At 48.6% G+C, this 24,969-nt stretch overlaps 1 protein-coding gene across 4 annotated transcripts in view; it reads right to left on the bottom strand.

Moving 5' to 3' along the window:
• Positions 1-24,969, bottom strand: part of MYOF (myoferlin) — a 158,649-nt gene that overhangs the window by 13,967 nt on the left and 119,713 nt on the right. For 2 of the 4 annotated variants that reach the window (XM_082721976.1, XM_082721975.1), the window contains 14 exons: positions 23,048-23,229; positions 22,796-22,954; positions 22,574-22,672; positions 21,411-21,572; positions 19,275-19,440; positions 15,563-15,639; positions 13,176-13,232; positions 11,728-11,739; positions 10,281-10,379; positions 8,630-8,755; positions 6,629-6,784; positions 6,068-6,159; positions 2,383-2,553; positions 1,690-1,838 (listed from right to left, as the gene is read on the bottom strand). In XM_082721976.1, coding sequence (XP_082578102.1) covers positions 1,690-1,838; positions 2,383-2,553; positions 6,068-6,159; positions 6,629-6,784; positions 8,630-8,755; positions 10,281-10,379; positions 11,728-11,739; positions 13,176-13,232; positions 15,563-15,639; positions 19,275-19,440; positions 21,411-21,572; positions 22,574-22,672; positions 22,796-22,954; positions 23,048-23,229 — 1,707 coding nt within the window. The remainder of the gene's footprint in view (positions 1-1,689; positions 1,839-2,382; positions 2,554-6,067; positions 6,160-6,628; positions 6,785-8,629; positions 8,756-10,280; positions 10,380-11,727; positions 11,740-13,175; positions 13,233-15,562; positions 15,640-19,274; positions 19,441-21,410; positions 21,573-22,573; positions 22,673-22,795; positions 22,955-23,047; positions 23,230-24,969) is intronic. The other 2 variants (XM_082721978.1, XM_082721977.1) reach the window with 1 other exon arrangement.

Raw genomic sequence — 24,969 nt, forward strand, 5'->3', positions numbered from 1 at the left:
CACTTCCAGACCTGGCACATAAAACCCTCTCATGAAAGATATTCTAGGTGCTGTTCCCTTTTGGATGCAGAAGGAACAGCAACTTCAGGTGCCTGAGTTGAAGAGCAGAGCCGCAAGACGGAAGGGCCTGGGTCTGTGATGCATTGCTGCCTGTTGACTGAGTGAATTTCAGAGAAATAAACTACTGTTTTAAGCCACGGACATGTGACATGTGAAAGTTTAGCTGTTATAGAGGCTAGCATTACTGTGGCATTTTACAATCAGCCCTTGAATTCTCGGACACTTCTCCCATGGAGAGGTGGAGTCTCTGTCCTCTTCCTGTGAATCTGGAGACCTATCTGAGCATTCAAGTGTGGAGGAAGAATGCCCTGTAACTTCTCAGGCAAGGCAGGCAAGTCCACGTAGCTTCTGCTGGTCCTTGAAGGGAAGCCACCTGCCACATACGGAGCATGAGTATCTGGAGACTGCCCTTCTGGAAGGGCCTGAGGGGATATTCTGATTGTTAGCCCCAGCCAAGAGCCAGCAGCAGCTGTCGGCCGTGCATACAGGCCATCCTCAACACCCAGCTTCGTCAAGTCTTGGGATGACTGCAGCCTCCCCTGCCCTCAACGTCTGATAGCAATGAACCACAGGGCCCGCTCAGGTGAGACGTGCCCAGTGAGCCCTTCCTCAGTTCCTGACCTGCAAAACTGAGCAAAATGAAATGGGTGTTTTTCAGCCGCTAAGTTTTGGGGTGATTTGTTAGGTAACAAGAGTAACTGGAATGAGCCTTGTGACTGAGACAGTTTTGGGGGAGTTATGTGGGGGCACTCTTAGCTATGAGGCCACATGGCTTGCCAGTTAATTCCCAGTCCCTTTTGCAAGTTCTCATGTTGACAGCAACATCAACATCTCCTAAGCAGCTCATCACCCCTGGTACTAAGTCCTCCTCAAATGGAAGGGAAGGACAAAACATAGTTTCTTGCTGTGTCGAGAATAAAGAGCTGAGGATCGGGAAAGCAACTGTACTCCCAGGGGTCTGTACTCAGCCCTCCCTGGAGATCCTGCACGTCCTCCAAGGCAAGCCCCACGGCCCCCCACGGCCGCCCGCTCCGGGAAGCCCCCCTCCCTACGCAACACTGAGTAACACCGCAGCTCTTACGCTGTTAAGCTTATCTCAAGCTTTGTCGTAGTGCAGGTAGCTGGCCATGTGTCAGGACAGAGTGTATTATAAATTACTGCTGGAGAAAGAGCAAGACCCCAAGCTCAGACGTGGGCCAGATGTGAACTCAGAAGATTCTTCAAACCACCCCCACCCCCCATATCCCTGGGCCTTCTCAGAGAAGGGCTGGAAGAACGATGGACTAAGCCTGGGAGAGAAAGGCTCTCACTACCACCTGAGCACTTTTGAGCTAAATTATGAACTAATTATGCATTACAAAAAGTAGTTAATTACTAGAACTTTGTGTTCAAAGCTCGAATGGCTATGACCTAAAAAGGTCAAGTGAAACAGAAGACAGACAAGAAAATGTGTATACTTTGACACTTGACAAGACAGCAGAGCTCGGCTATAATGGGGCTTTTGTTAGATAGTCATGTGTGCAGAGTCTCCTGTGGTATAACTAGGGCACGGCTCTGCCCCCCCCCCCCCACCCCAAAGAGATGGGCTATTATACTTTGTAACCAGCTGGTCTATGGTTATGTACTTACCAAATTCATCCAAGCTGTAGTCCCGCCCTCCATATCTGATTCGGCTTCCATCTTCGGAAAGGATGGGTGGTGGGAAGCCTTTGTATCTGGCTACATTCTGAAGCAACTGTGTTGGTCTCAACTGATCTCGCCAGGTGTTTACGCCAGAACTGTAAAGAACATTCCACACCCAGAGTTACTGCGGGGCACACAGGTCCTTCTTGGCTTCATACGCATATACTCCCAGTACTCACAGGCGTGCCCACGTAACGAGGGAGCAGGGAGTGTGCTCTACCCTCTGGCTCTTGTCTAGAAATCTATTTCAGGCCCCAAGTCCACAGTTACTCTGGCCTCAGCCAATGGATCCTTTCCCAGCTCCCCGCAATTTCCTCCTCCATAAAAATGAGGGGCCTGCTTACAGTAATCACAACAGACAAGCTCATAAACATAAACTTCAAGCTGTAGCTCATTAGACACTGTGCGAAGATGCCAACCAGCACTTAGGGGGCAAGACAGCCATCACAAAACTGATCAGGGGTCGGGGGAGAGCACGGCAGTGCTATGGCCCTGTTCTCCCGCAGATAATCCCTTTATTAAAAACACTCAGAGGAGCAGTGGCTCAGTGAAGACAGGCACTGTGTAGAGAACCAAGGCTTTCCCACGTACTGATGTCGATGGAGCAAACGGTCTACATTTGTGGCCCAGGCAACTTACACACAGTACTGCTCAGGTATGCCGCAGTGGGACCCAAACCGGGAGAGGAATCGGTTTTCCAGATCAATGATGGTTTCTCCCACCTTTTCATCACGGGTAAAGGTGTCATAATCATAGACAGAGATTTTCAGATCTTTTTCTTGAGGTAAGTAGCAGCACAGTTCGTACATTCTACATAAACAAATGCAAAGTTAGAATCTCCACAATTCTATGCAGGCCTCTCCAAAACTCCCCAGGGCTTTGTGCAGAGAATCCCCAGGTGGCAGCGGCAGCTGCTGGAGAACTGTGGTGACTGGGACAGCCAGGTGGGGGCAGTGGCCGGTGGCACTGGTAAGAGCATGGCTCTAAATACCTATGTTTGAATCCCAACCCTGCTGCTTACTAGCTGTGGGACCACAGGCCAGTTAGGTCACCTCCCTGTGTCCGGTTTTCTTGTCTGTAAAATAGTGACAGGATACCTACCCTCCCGTGTTGGTATAAGGGTCGGGTGGAGGGCCGTTTAGAAAGCCTCTGGCATGACTGCATCACTGAAAGCCCAGTCACTATGATAATATTAGTTACTCACTGTAGTATCACTAACGTTATCATCACATGCCTATTAACTAGGGCACCCAGGCATCGCTGCCCAGCTGGGAGATCAGTGAGACACAGCACCCTGATTTACAGCGCCCTCTCGGTGCCCCTGCTAATCCCTCTGCCCCAAAAGAGACCACCACCCCAAGAACATCCCTGACCCCTGCAAGAGCACTATGGGGGGGTGTTAAGGGGTATGCACCAACAAAGTGTGAAGGGCAAAGTGCCAAGAAGGTGGTGCCTCCACCCACGCCCTCTGGTCTGCCATATGCTTTTCTGTAGATTCCATACTAAAATGAAAATGCATCTGAGATAAAGATTTAGAGCCCTCCCGCCGGCAGGTGTGCAGCCTGCCGTAGGTTCTGCAAGGATGATAAACAGGAATGGCCCAAGCTCTGGATGGGCAAGGTTTGGTTCTATATTTGCACCATCCACATAGGTATGGGGCCTACAGTATGTGCTCAACAAATTTGGTTGTAGGGAAACTATCAGAGGCCTCTCCCTTCTCCTTGCACAGGGGTGTGTGGACTGGTTCCTGCCCCCAAAGCCAGGAATGTTAATCCATTTGAACAGAAGGGTGTGTGCCATTGCTGCCGGGAGGAAAGGTTCCAGGATGTCTCCTGGATAAATCTCAACGCCTTCTCTAGATGGCTGTAGCCAGGCAGGGGCCTGCAGGAGGCAGGCAGCCACATGAGAAAAGGCACATGAATTGTGACCACATATGAAGCCCTGAGTCCACACGTGCCCCATAATATCACATTTTTAGAACTGGATTCCAAGGGAGATAAAACATGTATGTGTCCCTCGAGAAAAAGAATTCTTTCATCAAATATGGTTGAAAACCAGTTCTTTTGGAGTGCCTCCAGTCAAACTAAAGTCTCTGAGAAGTCCTGCAGTTATTATCTTTTTTAACCCAGGTGACTCAGTTTGATGAAGGAGTACTTCTTTTCCTGGAACACCAATTAACATTCTACAGAAGACATACATTCTGCTGAACTCGATCTGGATGTCACTATGGTGGGGTGGAAACATGCTGAACGACAGCTGAGCATGTGGGAAAGATTGCTTCTTTCTGAATTCCTCAGAATCCCTGAGGGTCTCTGCTGAGAAGAAAGTCACCCCCGTAAGATTGGGGCCAACGACCAAGAGCTGTCCAAGGGGCTACAGAGCCAGCATCGCCTCGGGGAGGGCGAATCTGCCTATACAGCAGGCACGGGCTGGCCGCGCAGAGCCTGACAGCATCACTTCCTCCCCGGGTGCCTCCTTGCAAGACTTCCTGCCAATTAAGCCTGTGCCTGGCTCCTCTGAGACGTGCGAATCAGACAGGGCTGCCTTTCTCCCGTAAAAGCTGGCTTTTCCCTGCTTCCCCGTCTCCCTCACATGGAGCCCTCCTTCCTGCCCTGCGTGCCTTTTCCTGTCTAGACCTCAGGGCTGGATCAGCGGAAGAAAAGGAAAATGATCATATTGCCGTGCCAGAGGATTACTTCCATTCCCTGGGCCCGGCATGCAGCTTTGGGGTGTGCAGCAGAGGGGTGTGTGTGTGTGTGTGTGTGTGTGTGTGTGTACAGGTTAGTACTGAGTGTGCCCAAGAGCTGAGTGAGCGTGAGGCCGTGTGTGTGTGTGTGTGTGTGTGTGTATGTCACAGGGTGTGACTGTGTGTGAGGCAGAGTAGCATGTATGAACCTGAGAGGCTCTGAATGACAAAGACTTCGAGTGTGTGTTCATGTGCGTGCACACACACACACACACACACACAGGAGAGAAAGCACAAGGACACAAACCAACAAACATGAGTAGAAAAGGAGAGAATGGGCAAGATAAGCCAGAAATGAAAATATAGGCCACACATCAAACAAGAACAAAGAATTCTCCCACTTGGCAAGGTTCTGGGAAAATAACACTGTTTTCACCAATATTTTGTACAATGAACATTTATGGAATGGCTTTGCCACGACTATGAAACATTGTGATGGCTTCATGTGAAGGTTTTGCCATGAATAGGAATGTGATGGCTTTGCCATGTGATTTGGTGGCTTTGCCATGAACATGAAGCGTTACCGAGGGTGTTCGAAAAGCCTGGGGCTTGGTCAGGAAGTTCTGCCTTGGCCTTGGCTCTAGCACATACCAGCTCCGTTGACAGAGCGCTGGCACGTGCTTCCCTCCCCTGTGGTGGGGGGCTGCTGGCCTCGGCCCTGCCCCGCGGCGAGGCTGCAAACGGACAGGAAAATGAGATGGTGGCAGCCACAGAGCCCTAGTGTGGATACGACACGGCCACCGTGGTCAGATGGCCTGGGTTCGAATCCCAACTCTGCCTTTTACCAGCCAAACACATGTGGCATTGGTTCACTCTGGGCCTCAGTTTCTTCTGTTGTCAAACGGGGATGAACAAGAGCACCTCAGAGCTGTGGCACTTCTGAGAGGTTTCATATCAGTGGCTCAGCAGAGGGCATGCAACCAGGGAAAGCTTGGCAAATATGAGCTACTGTTAAATGTGGATGCCGCTGACAGCTGAAAAATATGGGTCCCCTTTAGAGGTGCTGTGTCTTTGCCACCCCCTGGAGAAGGGGCTCCTCCCCTGGAGAAGATCAGTGTCACAGCCCAGAAACAAGTCTAAAGATGAAGAAACCAGAGCTTTTTCAAGAGTTTTCAGGAACAGGAGGCAGAGGGGCATTCTGACCCCATGACTTTCTGCCCCCTCCTCAGTTCTGCAAGCGGAGCACATTAATCCATTCGCTGGATCAAAATGTCCCAGAGGACAGAGCCTGGTCTGGATTCTGGGAGGGGCAACCAGCACGTTGCTACAGGTAAGTCATGCTGCCTGTCCTTGTCTAGAACTCACAAACTTATTGGACTTCTGGACCTTGTGCTGCCCACTCTCGGACCCCTTGCCCCCTCAGCCTCCTGGGTGCAGAGCAGCCCGGCTCACGACCTGGCCGGCACTTCGCACTCGCGTCTGTGCTCGCACATTTACCACCTGCTCTGCCGCCCAGAAGGTTCGTCTAGTTTGTAGTCACAGTTTCAGGCCCTAGAACAGAGCTCGGCCCAGGTCACATCCTTACCACATAAGCCGTGAAAAATAAACGACAGGAAAACGTTTAGAAATGTTCGTTACCTGCCGAAAACCGGGTTGAGGGTGTTGGGGATGTAGTGGTCTCGATCTTCAATTACTTTTTTGCCCAGTGTTATTTTTATATAAGGGTCACACTGCAGGGACAAAACAGAAGGTAAGCTGTGTCACCAAGGGGTGTAGGTTCAAGGCAGTTTCTAGGGCCGACTCAGAGGAGCCACCACAGCCCTCCCACCCTGAGGGAAAGCTGGTGGCTGGGGCACATGGCCGAGGTGTGAGAGACGTGCCCCTTGGGGCGGCACACAGCCAGCCGCCTGCAGAGAAGCGGTGTGGGCTGAAGAGGCGGTGGCAGCGGGGAGGGACCCAGCATATCTCCTCCAGGTCACATCTGTAAAATGAGAAGCATGAACCAGAGGATCCAAAGCCCCTTCAAGCTCTCTCGGATAAATCCCCGCTGGGACAATCCTCCTCAATACCTTGTTTGGATAGAGTATCTTTCCTCCTAGTGAGATAACAGACGCCCCAAAAGAAAGAACATGACAATTATTGTGGCTGATGACTGTAATTATCTTGCTACAGGAGAAGGCCCCACACCCAAACTCTTACCAGACCATTGTTGTCCTGGGGCTGGAGTTGTAAGCCTCGAACAATGTAAATCCGAACCGTGCATTCCTGTGGGACGCTGTCAGGTAATTCCCGAAACTGCCTGGGAGGGGCTGGCACACTGGGGTCATCCGAGAGGGGGTAGATTCTGAAGGAGCCCTAAGAAAGAGACACACAGATGTCCTCACAAGGGCCCGAAGAAAGAGACACACAGATGTCCTTCCAAGGGCTGTGGCGGCATGGGCAGAGGGCTCCTGCCCTCCACACTGTGCACGTTCTGGGGCAGCCCCTGGGGTTGGTGGCGGCGCTGCCTTTTCTGAAAGAAACGATGCCAATTGCACTACATTCCAGTGGGGAATGTAAAATGATGATAAAGTACTGAACTGATCACAGGGAGAAGGGCAGGGCCAAGCAGGGAGACCAGGAGAGCATGTCGGCAAGAGTTGGATCAGGGCGGTGGGAAACGGCACATACTTCGAAGATAGGAATAAAAGTGATTATTTTTTAAACCCAGTCAAGTACAAAGGATGATTTCCCTTTTCTGGCGCACCCCGGTAAGCCCTCCAGCCCCCAGGCAAGCTCCTGTTCATCCCTCAGGTCTTATCTAAAAAGTATCACTTCTTCCAGGAAATCTCCGGGGACTGTCTCCCACACTGGCTCTTCCAACCCGCACTCACCCCCGCTGCAGCACTGACTCCCCCCTTGTACTTGTTTATTTATTGTCGACATTCAAGCCCGGGAGCTTCCTGAGGGTAGGAACTATGTCTTGTTCATCACTCTAAAACCCAACGTAGGGCTGGAGAGGTCACCGGGGTGCAAGAAAGGTTTTTGGAATGAGTGAGCCGGCAGGCCAGCTTGACAGGCCATAACCCTTATCGTGAAGCCTGCTCTTAAGCACAAGAGAGAGCAGTCCAGTTGGATTCAGACCCTGTGGGTCTTGGTTCCAGTTCCACTCGTTCCACAAAGCAGTGGGAAATGAGCACTTACTATGCTCTGTGCCAGGTCCTGGGGACCCAAACGTGAACTCAGGAAACCCAGCCTGGCACAGGAATGTGAAATAGGCTTGCCTCTCAGGCCTTCTTGGATTGCTTGCTGGGACGCCGCAGGGACAAATATGGGGACAGGGACGTGGATCGGGGGGAGGTAGGGTAGAATGTTTGGATGGATTAGCAACGTCGGCTCTTGGGAAGGATTAGAAGTGCAGCACAGCTGCCTGGGACTTGCCCTGTGCGGTCGGAGGGAGAGACAGTCACAAAAGCCAATACCTGCCCTGTGAAAGGTGCTTTAATGGTGACTGACGCCAGACCTGTGGGATCCCACGGCAGCAGTGAGTCACTCCACAGGAAGCGACTAGGGGACACTTCACAAAGAAGGTGACACCTGAGCTGGCTGTGAAAGGGGGGAGTAGGAGTTTGTCAAACCACGAAGAGGAAGAGCCTGTCCCAAGGCTCCCAGCAGAGAGGGAGTGTGCCCCAGTGTGCCCCGGGGCTGGGGAGAGGTCCTGAGTGGCAGGGTGGGGCGGCCAGGGAGCCCAGTGGCTTGGGAAAGGCCAGCTCTGTCTGAGGAAGGAGCTGAGACTTGAGCCATGGAAACCCAGCATCTTTCGGTAGTCTAGAAACACAGTCACATTGGGCTGCGTGGGGCACGGACTGCAGCGGGACGGGAAGGCGGCGAGGGCCATCAGGGTGGGAAGCTGTGGCAGGGCGCCCGCAGAAAGCCTGGGAGGAGGCAGTGGGGAGAGGATGGGGAGACAAGGGCTCGGAGATGCGGAATCTAAGGGACCCAGGCGTAGACGGCGTGGGCGGGGTGCACGGAAGGTACGGGGAATGGCCTGGAGAGTTCTATCCCAGGGTCCTGTGGCCCTTTTCCTTGTCATCAGCTTCCAGCTTCCTTCAGACATCAGGGGACATGTCCCTGCCCCAGAGGCTGGTCATCCTTTATCCTAGTTCTATAAAGAAACCAAAGGTGGATTTGAAACAGCACAAAACCCCGTATTTTACTCACCTTAAACTCTCCTACCACAGAAGGGTCTTCATTTTCATCTGATTTGCCTCGGTACAGCTTGAAAGTATCCGAGAAGTCTGTCAGGCCCTCAAATTCTGTTACATCCTCTAGTTCACAGTCGTATACCTGAAAAAAACGTCCACAGAGTCTTAATTTCTCACTAGAATGCAGGTGGCGTCGAGAATCAAAAAGCCTGACAGTACCACGTGGGCCTGGGCAGGTGGCTGGGGCCATCGGGACACTCTCGCGGCCGGCAGGAGGGCAGAATCTACAACCACTTGGGGAAGACATCTGGCACTTTCTTCTCGAAAGAAGAAGCTCTTCCATGATGCAGATGACTCACTGCTGCCGTGGGATCCCACAGGTCTAGGGTCAGTCATCCCTAAGGACTGACCCAGGAAAAATGGAAACGTGTCCGCATGGCAGGAGGCGGCCTGAAGCGGCTTCCCTGTCAGGAGAACGGGGACCCACAGGGCGGCGGACCCACACAGTGAACCAGCGCTCAGCAGTAAGGAGGGACAAGCGGCTGGTGCACAGGACGGCGGGATGGATCTCAGAATGACAGGGCTGGGCTAGAAAAGCCAAACACACACAAAAAGCCACACGGCATGAGCCCATTTCTACGGAGTATAAAAATAGGCGAAAGCAATCCACGGTGAGGAAAGCAGATCAGCGGCCTCGCAGAGGGATGGGAAGTGCGGGATGACTGGCTGGAAGGGGGTGCCCAGGAGTTCTCTGTGGTGATGAAGTGTTTTCTGCCTTGTTTCGGGGGGGGGGTTCACACAGGTGTATACCATTATCACAACCCACGGAATGGAGTCGTTTATTGTACATAAATTTTACCTCCATAAAAAACCAGAAGAAGAGGAAGAACAAGAATGGGAAGGAAGGCAGGCAGGAGGGAGCGAGGGTGGATTTCGGATTCATCTACTCGACCGGTTTGATCGTTTTTCTAAATTAGTGCTTCTTTACGTGCTGGTGTTTCTTAAGCTGCACTGAGATGGTATGATGACAACATGGAACTGTGTGGGGTTTTTCTACTTTGATGGGGAAAATCATTTTAATGGCTAGATAGAATTTCTCATTTTAAAGATCTTTTCTCCCATGCAGTATTCTGAAAACGTTAGCCTTTGCTTCTAGCTAAGCGCATTAATTACAGATTAAAAACATGAATGAGGAATTGGAAACTCCAAACATTAACCCAGGAGATCACAGGTAGCCAGGTCTGCCTAGCTCAACAGCTCGCCTTCCTCCTGGACACACGCGCCCACGGTTGTGAAGGAACGTTACGCTCATGTAACAGAATCAACTCTTCAGCTAGTAAAATGGATCCCTGATTGGTGGACAGAATAAAGCATGTTGGCATTTCATGCTGTTCTGCAAGAACATGACTTCTAGGACTCCCTGGGTCGAACTGGATCATTGTTGGCCTCATCCGTGGTGTCGATTCCCAGCCCTCTATCAGTTGCCCCCAGGCCCCAAAGTGGCAGTCACATAACCACAAATCAACAGCTGTCCTCAGGCTCCTGGCAAAGTCATAGCCCATTGCAAGAGGGGCTCCTGGCCCTTCCCCATCAGTCCCTCCGCTGGCCCTTTCGGTCAGTTTTCATGGATGCCAATCCCTCACCCACAGCAGTACAGGCCCAGGTACCTTGAGTTTGGAATAGCCTTTCTGAATATATTGTCCACATTTTTCATGTTCCCCTGTGGAAGCATAAAATTTACTCCACCAGTCAACGATTTCTTCCTCCTAATGAAAGACACATCGAGGATGGAAAAATCTTTAGTGTTGACATGGATTTGCAATCAAGGAAAACCCACATGTAATAGGTTAAGAGAAATCAGTACTTCTGAACCTGACACAGAGGACATTATAGGACTTTAATTGACATGTACCATGGATTCAGGATTCGGGATTCTTCCACCCAGAAGCTGCAGGGGAAATGACCATTGTCGGCGGCCAGTGAAATGTGTTTGGCTCTAATGCCCACAGCGATCCTAGATGTTTGCTTACATCCTACAGATACAACCTACTCATTAGTCTGATTTTAGTTTTTCATCCTGTTGACTTGATATTAAATATACAAACAAAACTCCCATATGTTTTCTACTATTTCATTTCTTTTTAGCCAGCGGTGCATTATAAAACAAAGCTAAGCTGAGCCATGGAAAAACTGGTTCTAATTCAAGTCCCATCCTTTACAATATAAGCCATACCCTCATGGTACAAGCCATACCGGCTTGGGCGAGTTGTCCGATAGCTCTGAGTCTCAATTTCTTCATCCACTGAGTGGGGGAATAACACTGCCTGCCTCCATCTATTCCAGAGAGTTGTTTTGGGAATCAGATAAGATTATCAGGAGAAAGAGCTTTAAAAAATGATAAAATATGGGGCACCTGCTTGGTTCAGTTGTTTAAACCTCTGACTCTTGCTTTCGGTTCAAGTCATGGCTTTAGGGTCCTGGGATCGAGCCCTGCGTCCCGCTCCCCACTCAATGGTGTGTCTGCTTGTTTCCCTCTCTCTCTGCCCCCCCATGCTCTCTCTCAAATCAGTGAATCTTAAAAAATATATTTTAAAATGATAAAATATGAAATAAAAATGGGTCCTTTAGACCAGTGGCTCCCAGCCCATCCTTGGGTGAGTCCTGGGCATCCAATATGCCTTCAAAAATTCGTCAGGCGATTCTAACACACAATCAGTTGTTCAGAACCTCTGGTTTTGCTGGGTGGTTCTTGGTTGTACAGAGGGGACAGCATATCAGAGTCACTTGTAAAACACATTTGAACTGTAGAAGCCTGTAGTTTATAAAATGCTGCCAAAAATTTCACTCAAATTTCTGACAAGAATAGAGCCTCCTCAGGCCCACTCATTGCTCACTCAGTCTCCGTGGGGGCGAGGGGGAGAAGGAACACTCAAGAAAAGCTATTTCTTATCTGTGTGCCGTATGCATGTACACACACACACACACACACACACTTCTTTCCCCTTTATAGTCAGTAACCCAACGCTGGATTTAAAATAAGTTTCTTTACATACCAGCTACAGACAGAAAATCTAAAATGAATTTTAAATCTAGCAAAATGTGTAAAATAGTTACCTTTTCTGTCAGCTGTTTCTCACGCGATTCACAGGAAGAGGGCAAACCATAGACGGTCACACGGACATGGAGACACCACGAGCATTAGGTTTGAAGAGAAAGAGAGAAGGAGAAATTAGTTTTCACGCATGCTTTGTATTATCAACATTTTTGATGGATTATTTAGAATATCTAAGATGAGCTCATAATTAAACACACCTTATTGGTTTTTTCTCTGAAAATGTGCAAATGAGTTACGAATAGTATTAAAATGAAAAGCCTGGAGGTAGCCACCCACATTCCATGGTTTCGAGAGTCAGCTAATCTCACTGCCAGCACAGCGGTCACAAGACGGGAGTGTTGTGGGGTTGGGTGCCTGTTAGTCCATCTGCTCATCGCCCTGTCCCGAACTTTCCATTTCATTTAGCTCCTACGGTATTCCTCAGCTGGGCCTAATTCTTATCCCTTCACAGATTCTTGTTATGGGATGTTCGTGTCTAGCATGGCTGCAATTTCATCATGTAGAACCCTTTCCTTGCTTTCTCCCCATGCCTGCACCAAATACAGATCCGTCCGCCATAACTTTTCTAAGATGTCAAGTCTCTCACAGTCAAATGCTTCTGTTTGAGTCTGTGAGGAGAATCCATCCCTGATCTCAGGGCACATCCTAGAGATGAGAGACCAGTGAGCTAGGATGTGGAGCCTGAGTTTCTGGTTGGAGCCTGCTGGTACATCACCCAAGATCACCTCAGTCTGAGGGACTGTTAGCTAGACCCCTTGCTGAAATTCTGACTTCGAGTTCATGTCTCATGTGAGGAGAGAACAGTTCACTACAGGCACTCCCTACAGCTGTTGTATGAGGGGGCCATGGGCTTCCTCTGTAAGCAGCCTCACTGGTTTCTGATGGACATTTCTCCAGCACACAGAATTGTCAAGAGAGGCAGAGAGACCGACAGATGCCACGATTCCTTAGATTAGATTCGTCCCAAAGCAGGATTAAGGATTAAATCACATCCAAATGGAGATTTTGGAGAGAGGCATTTTACGTCAAAAGGGCATTCACATTCCAAACGGTTCCTGAATTTTTTTAAAAAAAGATTTTTAAAGTCCATTTATTCACATCTATTTTCAGTGATTTGAAATCATTTCGAAGAAAAGAAGAGCTCGTGAGTTAAAAAGCGCAACTCAAAACAAATGCCTGATTTTAAACATGAGGATTAACACGGGAGAATCTATCCTCACTTGGCAGCTCATTAGTTCATGCAGAAAAGTTAACCGGAGTAACTTGCTTTATGGTCTCTGTATGGCAAGAGTCTCCCTTGGGCTTACAACAGTCACATTTGTTTAAAGATCGCCTTTCACTCCAAAATCTAGTATTAGAAGGAGTCTGAAAGGAGGAGTCCAGCGTGTAGCCCGAGGTCCCCGCAGTCCCAAGCAGCTTCATGCATTTCCTTCTCATGCATACATACATGCACTGTCCTTGGAGAAGCCATTTTGCCGAGTGCTGTAGACATACTGCTTAAGCACTGGAATTGGAAGGTAACTGTTGAAACGGCCACATAGGAACGACCATGCTACCCAGCAAGCACTTCTTGGCTTGCCCCAAGTACTTATTTCTCACTTCTCTTGTGGTCGTGCTGAGCCCAACTTAACAACTCCCAAGGTGCTCACAGGGGAACGGTGTGTGTTTTTGTGAGCACAAATGAGACTGGCCCCCGAAGCCCTCGCCTCCACTCGTGTCATTAGCACTGTGAGTTCTGTCCCGCCCTCTCCATCTCCCCGGCCTGGGCCAGGGGGAGCAGACGTAAACACATGTCAGGGGCACGAGGGAAGCAGCGGCAGCAGCGTATTAGGGGCGCTTCCGAAGCTCGCCTGGTCTCGTTTGACGCTGCATCCGTGTGTACTGTCTCCCTGGCAAACAGGTGGAATCCGATTTCTAAGGGCTGATTCCAACCAGCCTTTCTTACGGACACAGAGTACATCAGCGAGATGTTAGCAGAGCAAGCCGATTAAAGCCATTTACAGGGTGGTCGTCCCCCCTTATCTGCAAGACGTACATTCCAAGACCTTCAGCGGGTGCCTGAAACGGCGGGTAGTACCGAACCGCAGATACACATATTCTGTCCTAGACACACATACCTCCGGTCAAGTTTAATTTACAAACTAGGCACAGTAAGAGACCAATAATAAAACAGAACAATTGTAACAGTACACGGTAGTGACTTATGTGGATGTGGGGTCTCTCTCAGAACAGCTTCTTGTGCTGAACTCACCCTTCTCGTGATGATGGGCGATGATAAAATGCTACGTGGTGAGAGGACAGGGGGCGGATGATGTAGACACTGTGACGTGGCGTTAGGCTACGACTGACCTTCTGGTGATCTGACAGAAGGAGGACCATCGGCTTCCGGACCGCCGGGCCTGCCACTAACCGTGGGTCGTGGAAGTCACGGAAAGCGAAACTGCAGATAAAGGGGGACTCCTGCCTGAACGATGGTGTTCCAAATACTACCTACCTAACACTGCCCAATGTACCTTCCACTCCCACCCCCGATCCTGTGAGGCGCCAACTTAGATGCCATGATGTAAAGGAAACTTTCACAATGTATTGTTGCTAACCCAGTCAGCTGTTAACTCTTATTAAGAAATGAGAATACTGGCATAGATCGGCCTTACTCTTCCTGACCACCCCCCCCCCCCCCCCGCCCCACGAGGGCTGCTGAGGACACAGCAGGCATGAATAACAAGTGTTGGACAATGGGAAGCAGGAAAACTGGAGGCAGATTATAGAATAGGATCTAAAACCGCCTTGTTCCAGAGCAGTTGTGAAAATGTATATAAAGGGCCTTATGTATACAACCCTTAACGTCTCCCTGGGCCACTACTGTTTAGTTGGGCATACGTGAGGTCGCTTACAAAGTGAACGTGGTCACTGTACAAATTTGGTGTTGCCATTTGCGACTGTGGAGGATTCCCAGGGAAAAGCATCAGATACACAGCTCTGCAGTGCTGGCTGTGGGGACCACATTTAATATGGTCCAGTTGTTAGTGAACTTAATGAAGTGGGAAGGAAGTGAATTTTTTAAAAAGGCACTGTTTATGGACATAACATATTAAAGCGCAATCATGTGCATTTTTTGGCCAGTTTGCACATTAAAACATGCTGTCAAAGTCTATCCGAAATGCCAACACAAACAGGGAGATATTTGATGTTTTCTTTTTTCTGGACTGAGACCTTTTTTACATTTTTTTTCCCTTTCCTTCTTGTAGAATTGGCTGGAATGGTTCTAAAATAGCGTCCTGAGTGAGCATTTCCACCAATTTCTTCACTTTGAAACCACAGTGAGTAGAAAAATCTAAGATACCCCATAACCCGGCAAATTGGGTCACTAAAAATCCATGATGCTTCTCCTTCATGTAGGGAAAAAAACTCTCTGCTATATGCATCCCTGTTCTGAATGTTCGGTGCTATAAATTGTCTCCCGAAATTTCTCTTTCTAGCACATGGTATCATTCAGCCTGTCCACACCAGTGGTTCTGAGACCCGTCAGCACGTCAGAGACATGTGGAGAGATTTTTAAATACACTGACGTCTACTAGGCCCTCTTCCTCCTGGAGGGTAGGGCCTGGTCCTGTTTTAAGTCTCCTGGGTGACCCAGGGTAGAGGACACCAGTCTACACAACATCATCTTAACTACTGATGAGTGTAAGCTTCGAGTTCTTTATTCTACCTCTATAAACTGGCTTGGTTATTATTATTTTAATTGCACTGAAGGTTGATTGACTGAATTCGCCCAATACCTCGCCACCTGGAAAATAAAACTGACATTATCAAACAGTCAGTTCTGAAACCTACCTTTGAAGCCAGTAATGGTTTGGTGTCTTCTATTTCGATGACCACATCCCGGCAGGGCGGGGCCGACAGAAGGGAGGCTGCAAGGCAAACAGTTTCTCACCTAAGATGCTTGGAAAATATAGGAGTGAACATTCTAGTCCAAGTTCAAGTTCAGCAGTCACAGGGGAAGGTAGAGTTTCCTCATGGGTGGGGACTTCCTGAGTAGAGGCCCACACCCGAATGGAGAAGGTAACCCAGTAACTCATCACTTTTCCCAAAGCGTGATGTAGGGTTAGACATCTTTAAGGAATGATATGGCCCATTTTTCTCTTGTCTTGGACAATGAGCTCAGTGCCTGTACATAGGAAGGACTCCAAAAAGAATGGTGTCAGTTGTGTCAATACATGTCTTCAGGAGGCTGGTTGTGGGGAGGGGAACCTACATCTACAGGAGCCTCAGTTTCCTGGCATCTGTTCCCAAGATACAGAAGGGCCAAGCAGGGCGAATAGTTGCCCACGTCAGGTCTGCAGGCGCAAGGGGCTCACTCCACCCCTGTTCCCGCAGTGTGTGCACTGGGGGGAGGCATCACCCTGGCTGTAGGCATTTCACAGAAGACAGCTGACCTTTGAACAACATAGGTTTGAACACTGTGTGGGTGCACTTATATGTGGATTTTTCTTCAATACAGTACAGTACTGTAAGTGTATTTTCTCTTCCTTGTGATTTTCTTTTCTTTTTTTTAAGATTTTTTTTTTTTAAATTTATTTATTTGACAGATCACAAGTAGGCAGAGAGGCAGGCAAAGAGAGAGAGAGGAGGAAGCAGGCTCTCCGCGGAGCAGAGAGCCCAATGTGGGGCTCGATCCCAGGACCCTGGGATCATGACCTGAGCTGAAGGCAGAGGCTTTAACCCACTGAGCCACCCAGATGCCCCCCTTGTGATTTTCTTGATGTTTTCTCCTCTCTAGCTTACTGTATGTAAGAATACAGCATATAATACATACAACATACAAAATATGCGCTGATGGACTGTTTATGTGATTGGTATTTAAGGCTTCCGGCCAGCAGGAAGCCAGTGGAAGTTAATCTTTAGGGGACTCAAAGCTGTACGTGGATTTCTGACTGCGTGAGGGTCAGCGCCCCTACCCCCCGCGTTGTTCAAGGATGAACTGTATTTGTGGATCTGGGTTTTGGGAGTAGAGCAAGGGCTCAAGGGTAGCCCCTGGACTAGCCAGGTTTGTTTTCATCGAAGCCTCAACCTGGGCTAGGGGTGTGGTGAGGGGTATGTCTACCCTTTCAGGAAGATGGCACTGGGCAGTCAGTTTGGCTCCCAGAGGCCAGTACCTGGACAGAATGAACTGTCAAGCCAAAGGAAGTTTCTGTTTAACCCACCCATGTAGGACAGAAGACAGGGGAGGAAAGACACATTTTTAGGTCGGTACCATGTGCCAGGCAGTGGACTAAGCCTTTTTCATATTTTATCTCATTTAACCTCTCAATAATCCTGTAGAATATAGGGGCACCTCAGTGTGGCTCAATTGGTTAAGTGGCTGCCTTCGGCTCAGGTCACGATCCCAGGATACTGGGATCGAGCCCCACACTGTGCTCCCTACGCAAAGGGGAGCCTGTTTCTCCCTCTCCCTAGGCCCTCTCCCCCTTACTTGTGTTCTCGCTCACTCTGCTCTCTCTCATAAACAAACAAATAAATAAATAAACAAATCTTAAAAAAAAAAAAGTCCTGCAGAATATGCACCGTTATTCCCATTACAAAGACTAAGAAACAAACTGAGGCTAAGGGAATGCAAGTCATGTGCTTCAAATTAAACACTTAGAAGTGGAAATAGATGACCTAGGGCTGTGTGACCCCAAAGTCTGTGTTTTAACGTACCAGAGCCCAGAGCAGAGTAGGTGCTCAGTGAATGCTGGAAATGATCAGGGGACCTTGGGGAGGCTGGGGAGACTGGCATTTATTGAACATCTATGAAACCCCAGTTGCTATGAGAGGTCATTTTATACCCACACAGAACCCCTGCATCTATCAGGAGTCTCTGTCTCCCCCCCAAACTCCTGACACACACACACACACACACACACACCCCTCAGAATGTGACAGCTAGTCGGGCAGGCAAGTGGGAACACAACTGTATTCGAGTTCCTTCTTACCAGCTCTCTGCTTTACCAGCCTCACAGCAACAAAGCCTTAGGAACAGGAGGAAAAAGTTACTCTGTAAGCTTCAACATTAAGCCAGCCAAATACATTCCTCAGTTCTTACCCTATTATTAGCTTTAAGAAAGGACCAGATTGATCTAAAATAATAGATTCTGGTCTTGGGAACATTATGCTTCTCCCACCCCATACTCCTTAAGGATTTCCCTCTTCCAAGACTTCTTTGAAACCCTGACCACACTTCATGTTAATTACATACAGTCACTAACCAGGAGACCTCTGCCCGAGGCCCAACCCACCCAGCCCCCTGACCAATAGACACCAACAGGTTGACACTCAGAGGCCAGAGAAAGATTACAGAATTTATGATTTCACACATTTGGATCAAAGAACTTGGTCTCAGGAAAGCACTAGGAAAAATGCTAGGACAACAGTTTCTCTCCCATTTAGTAACCCCAAACACAACAATGCTGCAGTGACAATAATCCTTGTTGTTACAAAAATGTTGCTATTTTAGGTATTATCGATTCAACACAAAATGCTCGGCATGGGAAATTTCTGGGTAAACTCATGTAGGTTTTTTTTTGTTTTGTTTTTTTAATGCCTAAGTGTGATTGTGGATTTTATTTTTTCCCCTTCCCTTAATCAGGGACATAGGATGCTCAGACCCATATAACAGATGAGTTTCAGATATCTGCTCTGTAAAATCAATACCAAACCTTCTAGAAGATTAAATAGAACTGGTTAGCACTGCAACTGCTTAAACAGAAGACATCTGTTTCAGTCTTGAGGCACCGCGCTCAACTGAGTGAGTGTGTCTGGATTCTCCACGGGGCCTAATCTCATGATGCTAGGGGCCCTGGGACCTTGTTCCCTGTTGTGTCCCAGTCCCCAGCCCCTAACATGGACCCTGTACCTAGTAAGCTACAAACGAGTCATTACTGAATGGGCAATAACAAAATGCTATTCACTAGCTATTATTTCTTGGGAGCCTAAGCTAAGTATTGTGCTCGCTCTATCATCTACTTACTAATCCCGTGACCTAAGGCAAGCCATTTAAACTCAGCACGCGTCAGGTTTTCCTCCGTGGGTAACCATGAAAGAACATTTTTCCAGTTACATCACAATCATGGGATGGTATTCCCAAGGCCGACAGGTGGAAAGCTATAAAACCCCTCCCCTCACTTCAGTGCTCACGAGGGGACCCCTGGAGTTCCACATCAAAACATTTGTCACGTTGGACTGCGACCTCACTTCCTTGTCTCTCTTCTCTGCTTGATACACGACAGCCTGAGGAAGCCCTTGACATTTCCTGCAGAGACACCGAATGTTCGGCCAGGGACAGGTTCCTTCAGAAGGTAGTAGTCTGAGCACTGGATTCCCCCCAAAACAAGGTGGGAACTGAGACCCACCTCTGCCACGTACTACCTATATTACCTTGGGGAGGTTACACAGCCCACTGTAAATCCAACTGTTTGCTCACCCGCATGTGCATTTTCATCTGGGAAAGATTAAATCAGGTCACCCACAAGAAGCCCCAAATGGTATTTATAGACTCGCCTCTTACCTTTCAACTGCGGCACAAGATCCTCCTTTCCCGCGTACGGGTCACAGCGAAAGCGGTCCAGATGATCGATGGTGCACTGGCCGACGACAGGCTTCCGCCCGAACTGCCTGTGGTCGATGACCTTGATCACCAGCGGGGGCATGTACAGCTCCTCCTTGGGCAAGAACTGGGGGGTGGGGGGTGTGTGTCACAGAACCAGGCGTCACTCATCCGTACCCTACCAAAGGGACTGACCCAGACTCTGTTGGCCCATTTGATGTAGCTCTGGGGACTCATAGTAGGAGCTCAGGAACGTGTGTACAGGCAAGCGGTGTCATACCTAGGACATGAACCTCGAGCCAGACTGCCTGGGGTCAAACCCTCCCTCTGCCCCTAGGAGCTGCATGACCTCAGCTCTTCAAGGCCCCAGTCACGTCCTCAGTCATAGATGGTCACACCGCTGCCTGTGACCCACTTAGCCTAGTAGTGCATTAGGACCGGGCTGTGCTCTGGGACACCGTGCAGTTTGTGTGTCATCAGAATGAGCTCGCAGTTAGAAGGAACTGAGATAAGACTCCAAGCTCCTTTCCCCCTGATTCCTCCTGTTCCTCCACGTGGAACTTGGTGGCCTTAGTGACATTGTCTGATTAGGGAATCGTGGGGTGGTCCTGGGTGTGCCTGGTAGGGGCTCCAGAGAAAGCTTCATCTCCGGCCTTGCACAGGAGGAGAAGCTGGGGTTGGCGGAGCGGCTCTCGTCACTCCCGCTGAGACTAGATTCAGACTGGAACTTGGGGTAGTGGGCATGGCTGGGTGGAGTGGCCTGAGGCCATCACTTTGGGATTCTGGCTTGGAGTGTCCAGGCGTGCCCCACCTGCAGCACCGTAGGGGAAAGAGCATGGACTTTGGAGTTGAAGGAACCCAAATTCAGATTCTGGCCACCTGCTTGTCAGCTGTGTCCCTGCATAAATGAGTTAACTTCTGGGTTTCCTCCAAAGGGGGTGTATGAGGACTGAAAGCCGCCTACCCAGATGGGCAAGAGTAAAGGTGACATGTGGTTGGTTGTCACCTCCAACAGAAGGGCCGCAGCCCCAAGGGCGTGGCCTGATGCTCACTGTGGGACTTGGATAAGGTGCCCCTCTCTCTAGCCCTCAGTTTCTTCATCTGTAAGAGCAGGCATTAAACCCCATGACCCTAGAGTTTGAGAAGGGTGTGTTAGCGACACCACATGACTAGGGAGGGAAACAGAATGTGCAGGTGCTGGGCCTCTGCTCCATCACGCTAAGGAAATGCCTTGATTTTCCCTCTTTTATACAGTACAGTGAGAAAGGAAGTCTTTTCTTAAAAAAACAAAACAAGGGACACCTGGGTGGCTCAGTTGGATAAGCTGCTGCTTTCAGCTCAGGTCATGATCCCAGGGTCCTGGGATCGAGTCCTACACTGGGCTCCTTGCTCTCTGCCTCTGCCTGCCACTTTGCCTGCTTGTGCTCTCTCTCTCTGACAAATAAATAAATAAAATCTTTAAAAAACAAAACAAAACACTAAGAATGTAACTGCTTTCAAAGCAGAAGGACCGGGTGATCTCTTCTGGCTGCAAAGCCCTGTGGGATCTATGACAGAGGGCTGTGAGCCGGATCTGACTCTGTCCCTTCCTAACAACCACGGGGGGACCTCCATGGAGCCAAGTGGGTGCCCTCCACTAGAGGTGGGGCACGTCACGGGCCCCATTGCCCTAAGCAGGCTCTGCAGCTGTCCCTTCCCCGCCAGCCAATCGCCGTCTGGATGCTTCCAGTCCACGTACACCTGCAGGGGCAGGACTGGGGGTCCGTGTTCCACCCTCCAGGGCAGGGACCAAAAGCCTGTACTTGAGAGCTGACTAGATGGGAAGTTTATTCGAGAAGGACATAAGTATTCTTCACAAATATTTATCACTGGAGATGTGTGAAGCTTCAAGAAACCATTACCTACAGTGTGAGAATCTGAGGGAGAAAAGTCACTGGCAGGCTGAATCCAAGGCAGGGTTTTTCTAGTTGCTGTCAGAGTTTAGAAATAAATAAATTATATGTGTGTGGCATGGTGGGGGGGGATGTGATCTCTATATATTCACATGCTGAATACAATTCAGCTACTCAACACACATGTGCTATTAGAATACTGTACCACTTTCATGAAGAGAACAGAACTCGGGAAGTTGGGCGTCTTCTTTAGGTTTTTGATCACAACTGATTCTACCCTTTCCCCTCCACACTCCACAATGAGGCTGGGGGAGGTGATCGAAGCCATCTGGTAGTTTTTCATGTTTCTTAAGCCCCAAGCTAGAATCTAAGAAAGCAACATTAAGAGAGAGGAGGAAAACTCAGTGAATTACAAATGATATTCAAAGGAAAAATTCTTCCTTTATAACTGGTAAATTCTTTAAGACTGACTTGTACAGATCTCCCTAAAATCTCTGAGACTCTTATCCTAGAAAGCCTGTAGGTCATGCAGAGAAAGCAGTTTTGTCCCTCTTCTTCAGCCTGAGCTGCTAAAATGCAGAGCAGTGAGGGGTGCAGGAATTGAATCCTGGCTGGGAACCCTGGCAAGCGTGGACGCTCTCCATCCCGTCTGCCAACAGGACTGACGGGTCTTATCTACCACAGGGTCATTCTGTGGATCAAGTGTAAACTCCTTAACATGGCGTCTGATGTACAAGCATTAAAAAACAAAGGCTGTTACTTAAAGCTATTTGCTTTGGTCTTCAGGATCTCTGAGCAAGACAGCCTGAGAAGGGAAATCTCAGCATAACAGCAGCTTGACCGCACAAGGGGGAGACTTGGGGGCGGACCGGACGCTATCCACGAAGGCACCCGTTAGCTCCAGCAGCCTGTGTCTGCTCTGCCCAGCACGTCACCACTTCCCATTGCTCCCACACCTCTCTTCACCTTCGGCCCCCCGGCGTCGGTGCCCTGCTCTCTGGACACCCGCGTGCGTGCATGCACACACGTACGCACACATACACACACACACACACACACGTGCACACGCACACAGGCACGCTGCTCTCAGTCTGCCTTCCCTCTCCCAGCTCTCTAGCTGACAGGGGAAACTCAGCAATCTCCAGCTCCTAGTAAATGAGACCTCTAGATTCCCTCAGGAACGCTGGAATGGACCAGTTCTTATTGCGACAAGCTGTTTCCATGCGTATTTCAGATTTTTGGACAAATTCTCTAGGAAGTTGGAGACAGCAAGAGAATATGTAGCAAGATTCCATTTCCTCTGAGAGAGGCCGGTTCTGTAGCTATGTCATTTGACTTGATCAGTAAAACTGAGGGAAAGCTGCGTACCTCAATAGCAGTGAGCTGAACCACAGGCCGGATCCCCTGGGGGACCATGTATAGATTTGGCGCCCTTTGTGAGGGAAGGATGGGGAGGTTGGAGCCATCCTATAAAATAAACACGGGAATATCAATGCCTCACGTTAGTTCAAGTAAATGGTGTTATGGAATATTAACATGCATCTTAAACAGCTACAAGGAAAGATGTATGCGTGAGAATTCAGTAAGTACCTTTTGCCTCAGAATCAACTCTGCAGTTACGAGGACATCCCCACAGGCTTTGTCTCCGTTCATTACGGGGTGCCAGAGAAGTTTGGGTGTGACATCCGTTTCTGAGTTTAGTTTTACAAGAGGAGAGCACATGCTTCGTCCTAAAAATTCATCCTTGCCCTAGAGAAACAAGCAATCCTTAAATTCTTCAACAAATATCCTAATAGACCTCCATCATTCCCCAAGCCATCTTAGAAATTCTAAATTACCTACCACTTGGTCATTGTCAAAAAGTTCAATGATAACTTTCGGTGGGTTCTGTAGAACTGTCTGGGGCTCCCCGTAGATTTCAATTTCATCAAATATAATGGTCTGGTCCCATGTGGGATTCAGAGTTGAGTGGATGATCTCAGTGGTTTTGCTTCGATGGAGGAAGGAGACATGAGCGTATGGATCTAAAACAGGAAAAGAGAGTAACCATGTGGCCATGGCTAAAGTCTAGCTCCCCAGAACCCCTCATTTCAATCGCACACAGACCCTCTCCACCGCCTGGGAGACAGACTGCCAAAGCAACCTTGGGAAAGAGCAAAGCTGGAGGCACCGTGCCTGGCTGGTTTCAACTATATTAAAAAATTTTAGTTATCAAAACTGTATGATATTAGCATAAAGACAGACACATGGGCCAATAGAACATAACAGAGAACTCAGAAATAAATGCATGCATAGGTGATCAATTAATTTCCAAAACAGGTGCCAAGTATACACAGTGGAGAAAAGACAGAATGAATTTTTGATAAGGGCACCAAGAATGCACAATGAAGAAAGGATAGTCTCTTTGAGAAATGGTGATTCAGCCACAGGCAGAATAATGAAACCAGAGCCCCATTCTACACCATACACAGAAACCAACTCAAAACAGACTAAATACTTGAGCATAAGACTCAAGACCACAAGGCTCCTAGAAGAATATATAAGGGGTAAGCTTCTTGACATTAGTCTTGGCAATGACTTTTTTGGATCTGACACCAAAAACACAGGCAACAAAAGTAAAAATGAACAAGTGGAGATTGCTCAAAAAAAAAAAAAAAGCGCTGCACAGCACAGGAAACAATCAACAAAATGGAAACCCACAGAATGGGAGAAAGTATTTACAAACCACACATCTGATAAGCAGTTAATATCCAAAATATGCAAGGAACTTATACTAAATGGCAAAAAGCCCAAATAACCCAATTAAAAAATGGGCAAAGGACCCAAGGAGATGTTTCTCTGAAGAAGACCTACAAATGGCCAAAAGGTCCGTGAAAAGGTGTTCAACACCACTAGTCATCCGGGAAGTATGAATCAAAACCAGAATGAGATGTCCTCTCACACCTGTTAGGATGTCTATTATCAAAAAGACAGGAGATAACCAGTGTTGGCGAGGATGTGGAGGAAAGGAAAGGCTCGTGTGCTGTTGGTGGGAAAGCAGACAGGTGAGCCACTGTGGAAAACAGTATGGAAGTTCCCTAAGAAATGAAAAACAGCGCTGTCCTATGCTCCAGCAATCCCACGTCTGGGTACTTACCCAAAGCAAATGAAATAATGATCTCAAAGAGCCACCTGGGCCCCCATGTTCACTGCAGCATTACTCACAATAGCCACGGCATGGAAGGAACTAAGTATACATTGACAGATGAGGAAATGAAGAAAATGTGGTATGTACGTATGTATGTATATGGATGCATATAATTCAGCCTTGGAAAAAGAAGGAAATCCTGTCATTTGTGCCAACATGGATGAACCTCGAGGGTCCTCTGCCAGGTGAAATAAGCCAGCCTGAGAAAGACAAATACGTTATCCCTTCTGTGTAGAGGTCTTCCCCACACCTCTGCAAAAACCGATCTAACAGAAACAGAGAGTAGAATGAATGGCGCTTGCCAGGGGCTGGGGGTGAGGGAAGTGGGGAGTGGTGAGTAGAGAGGTACAGATTTCAGTTGTAAGATAAGTAAGGCCTGAAGACCTAATGTCTAATACGAGGACGACAGCTGCCAAAGGTATCGTAAAACTGCAGTTTGCTTAGAGGGGAGAAGCTGAGTGTCTCCCATTCACAGAAGTAACTCTGTGAGGTGACCAGTGTGTAGTTGTGGGAACCTTTCATAAGGTAGATCAAACTGTCATATTGTATACTTTCAATAAACAATTTTGTCTATGAT

The sequence above is a fragment of the Mustela nivalis genome (assembly GCF_964662115.1).
Source record: "Mustela nivalis genome assembly, chromosome: 2".
NCBI classification, from domain to species: domain Eukaryota; kingdom Metazoa; phylum Chordata; class Mammalia; order Carnivora; family Mustelidae; genus Mustela; species Mustela nivalis.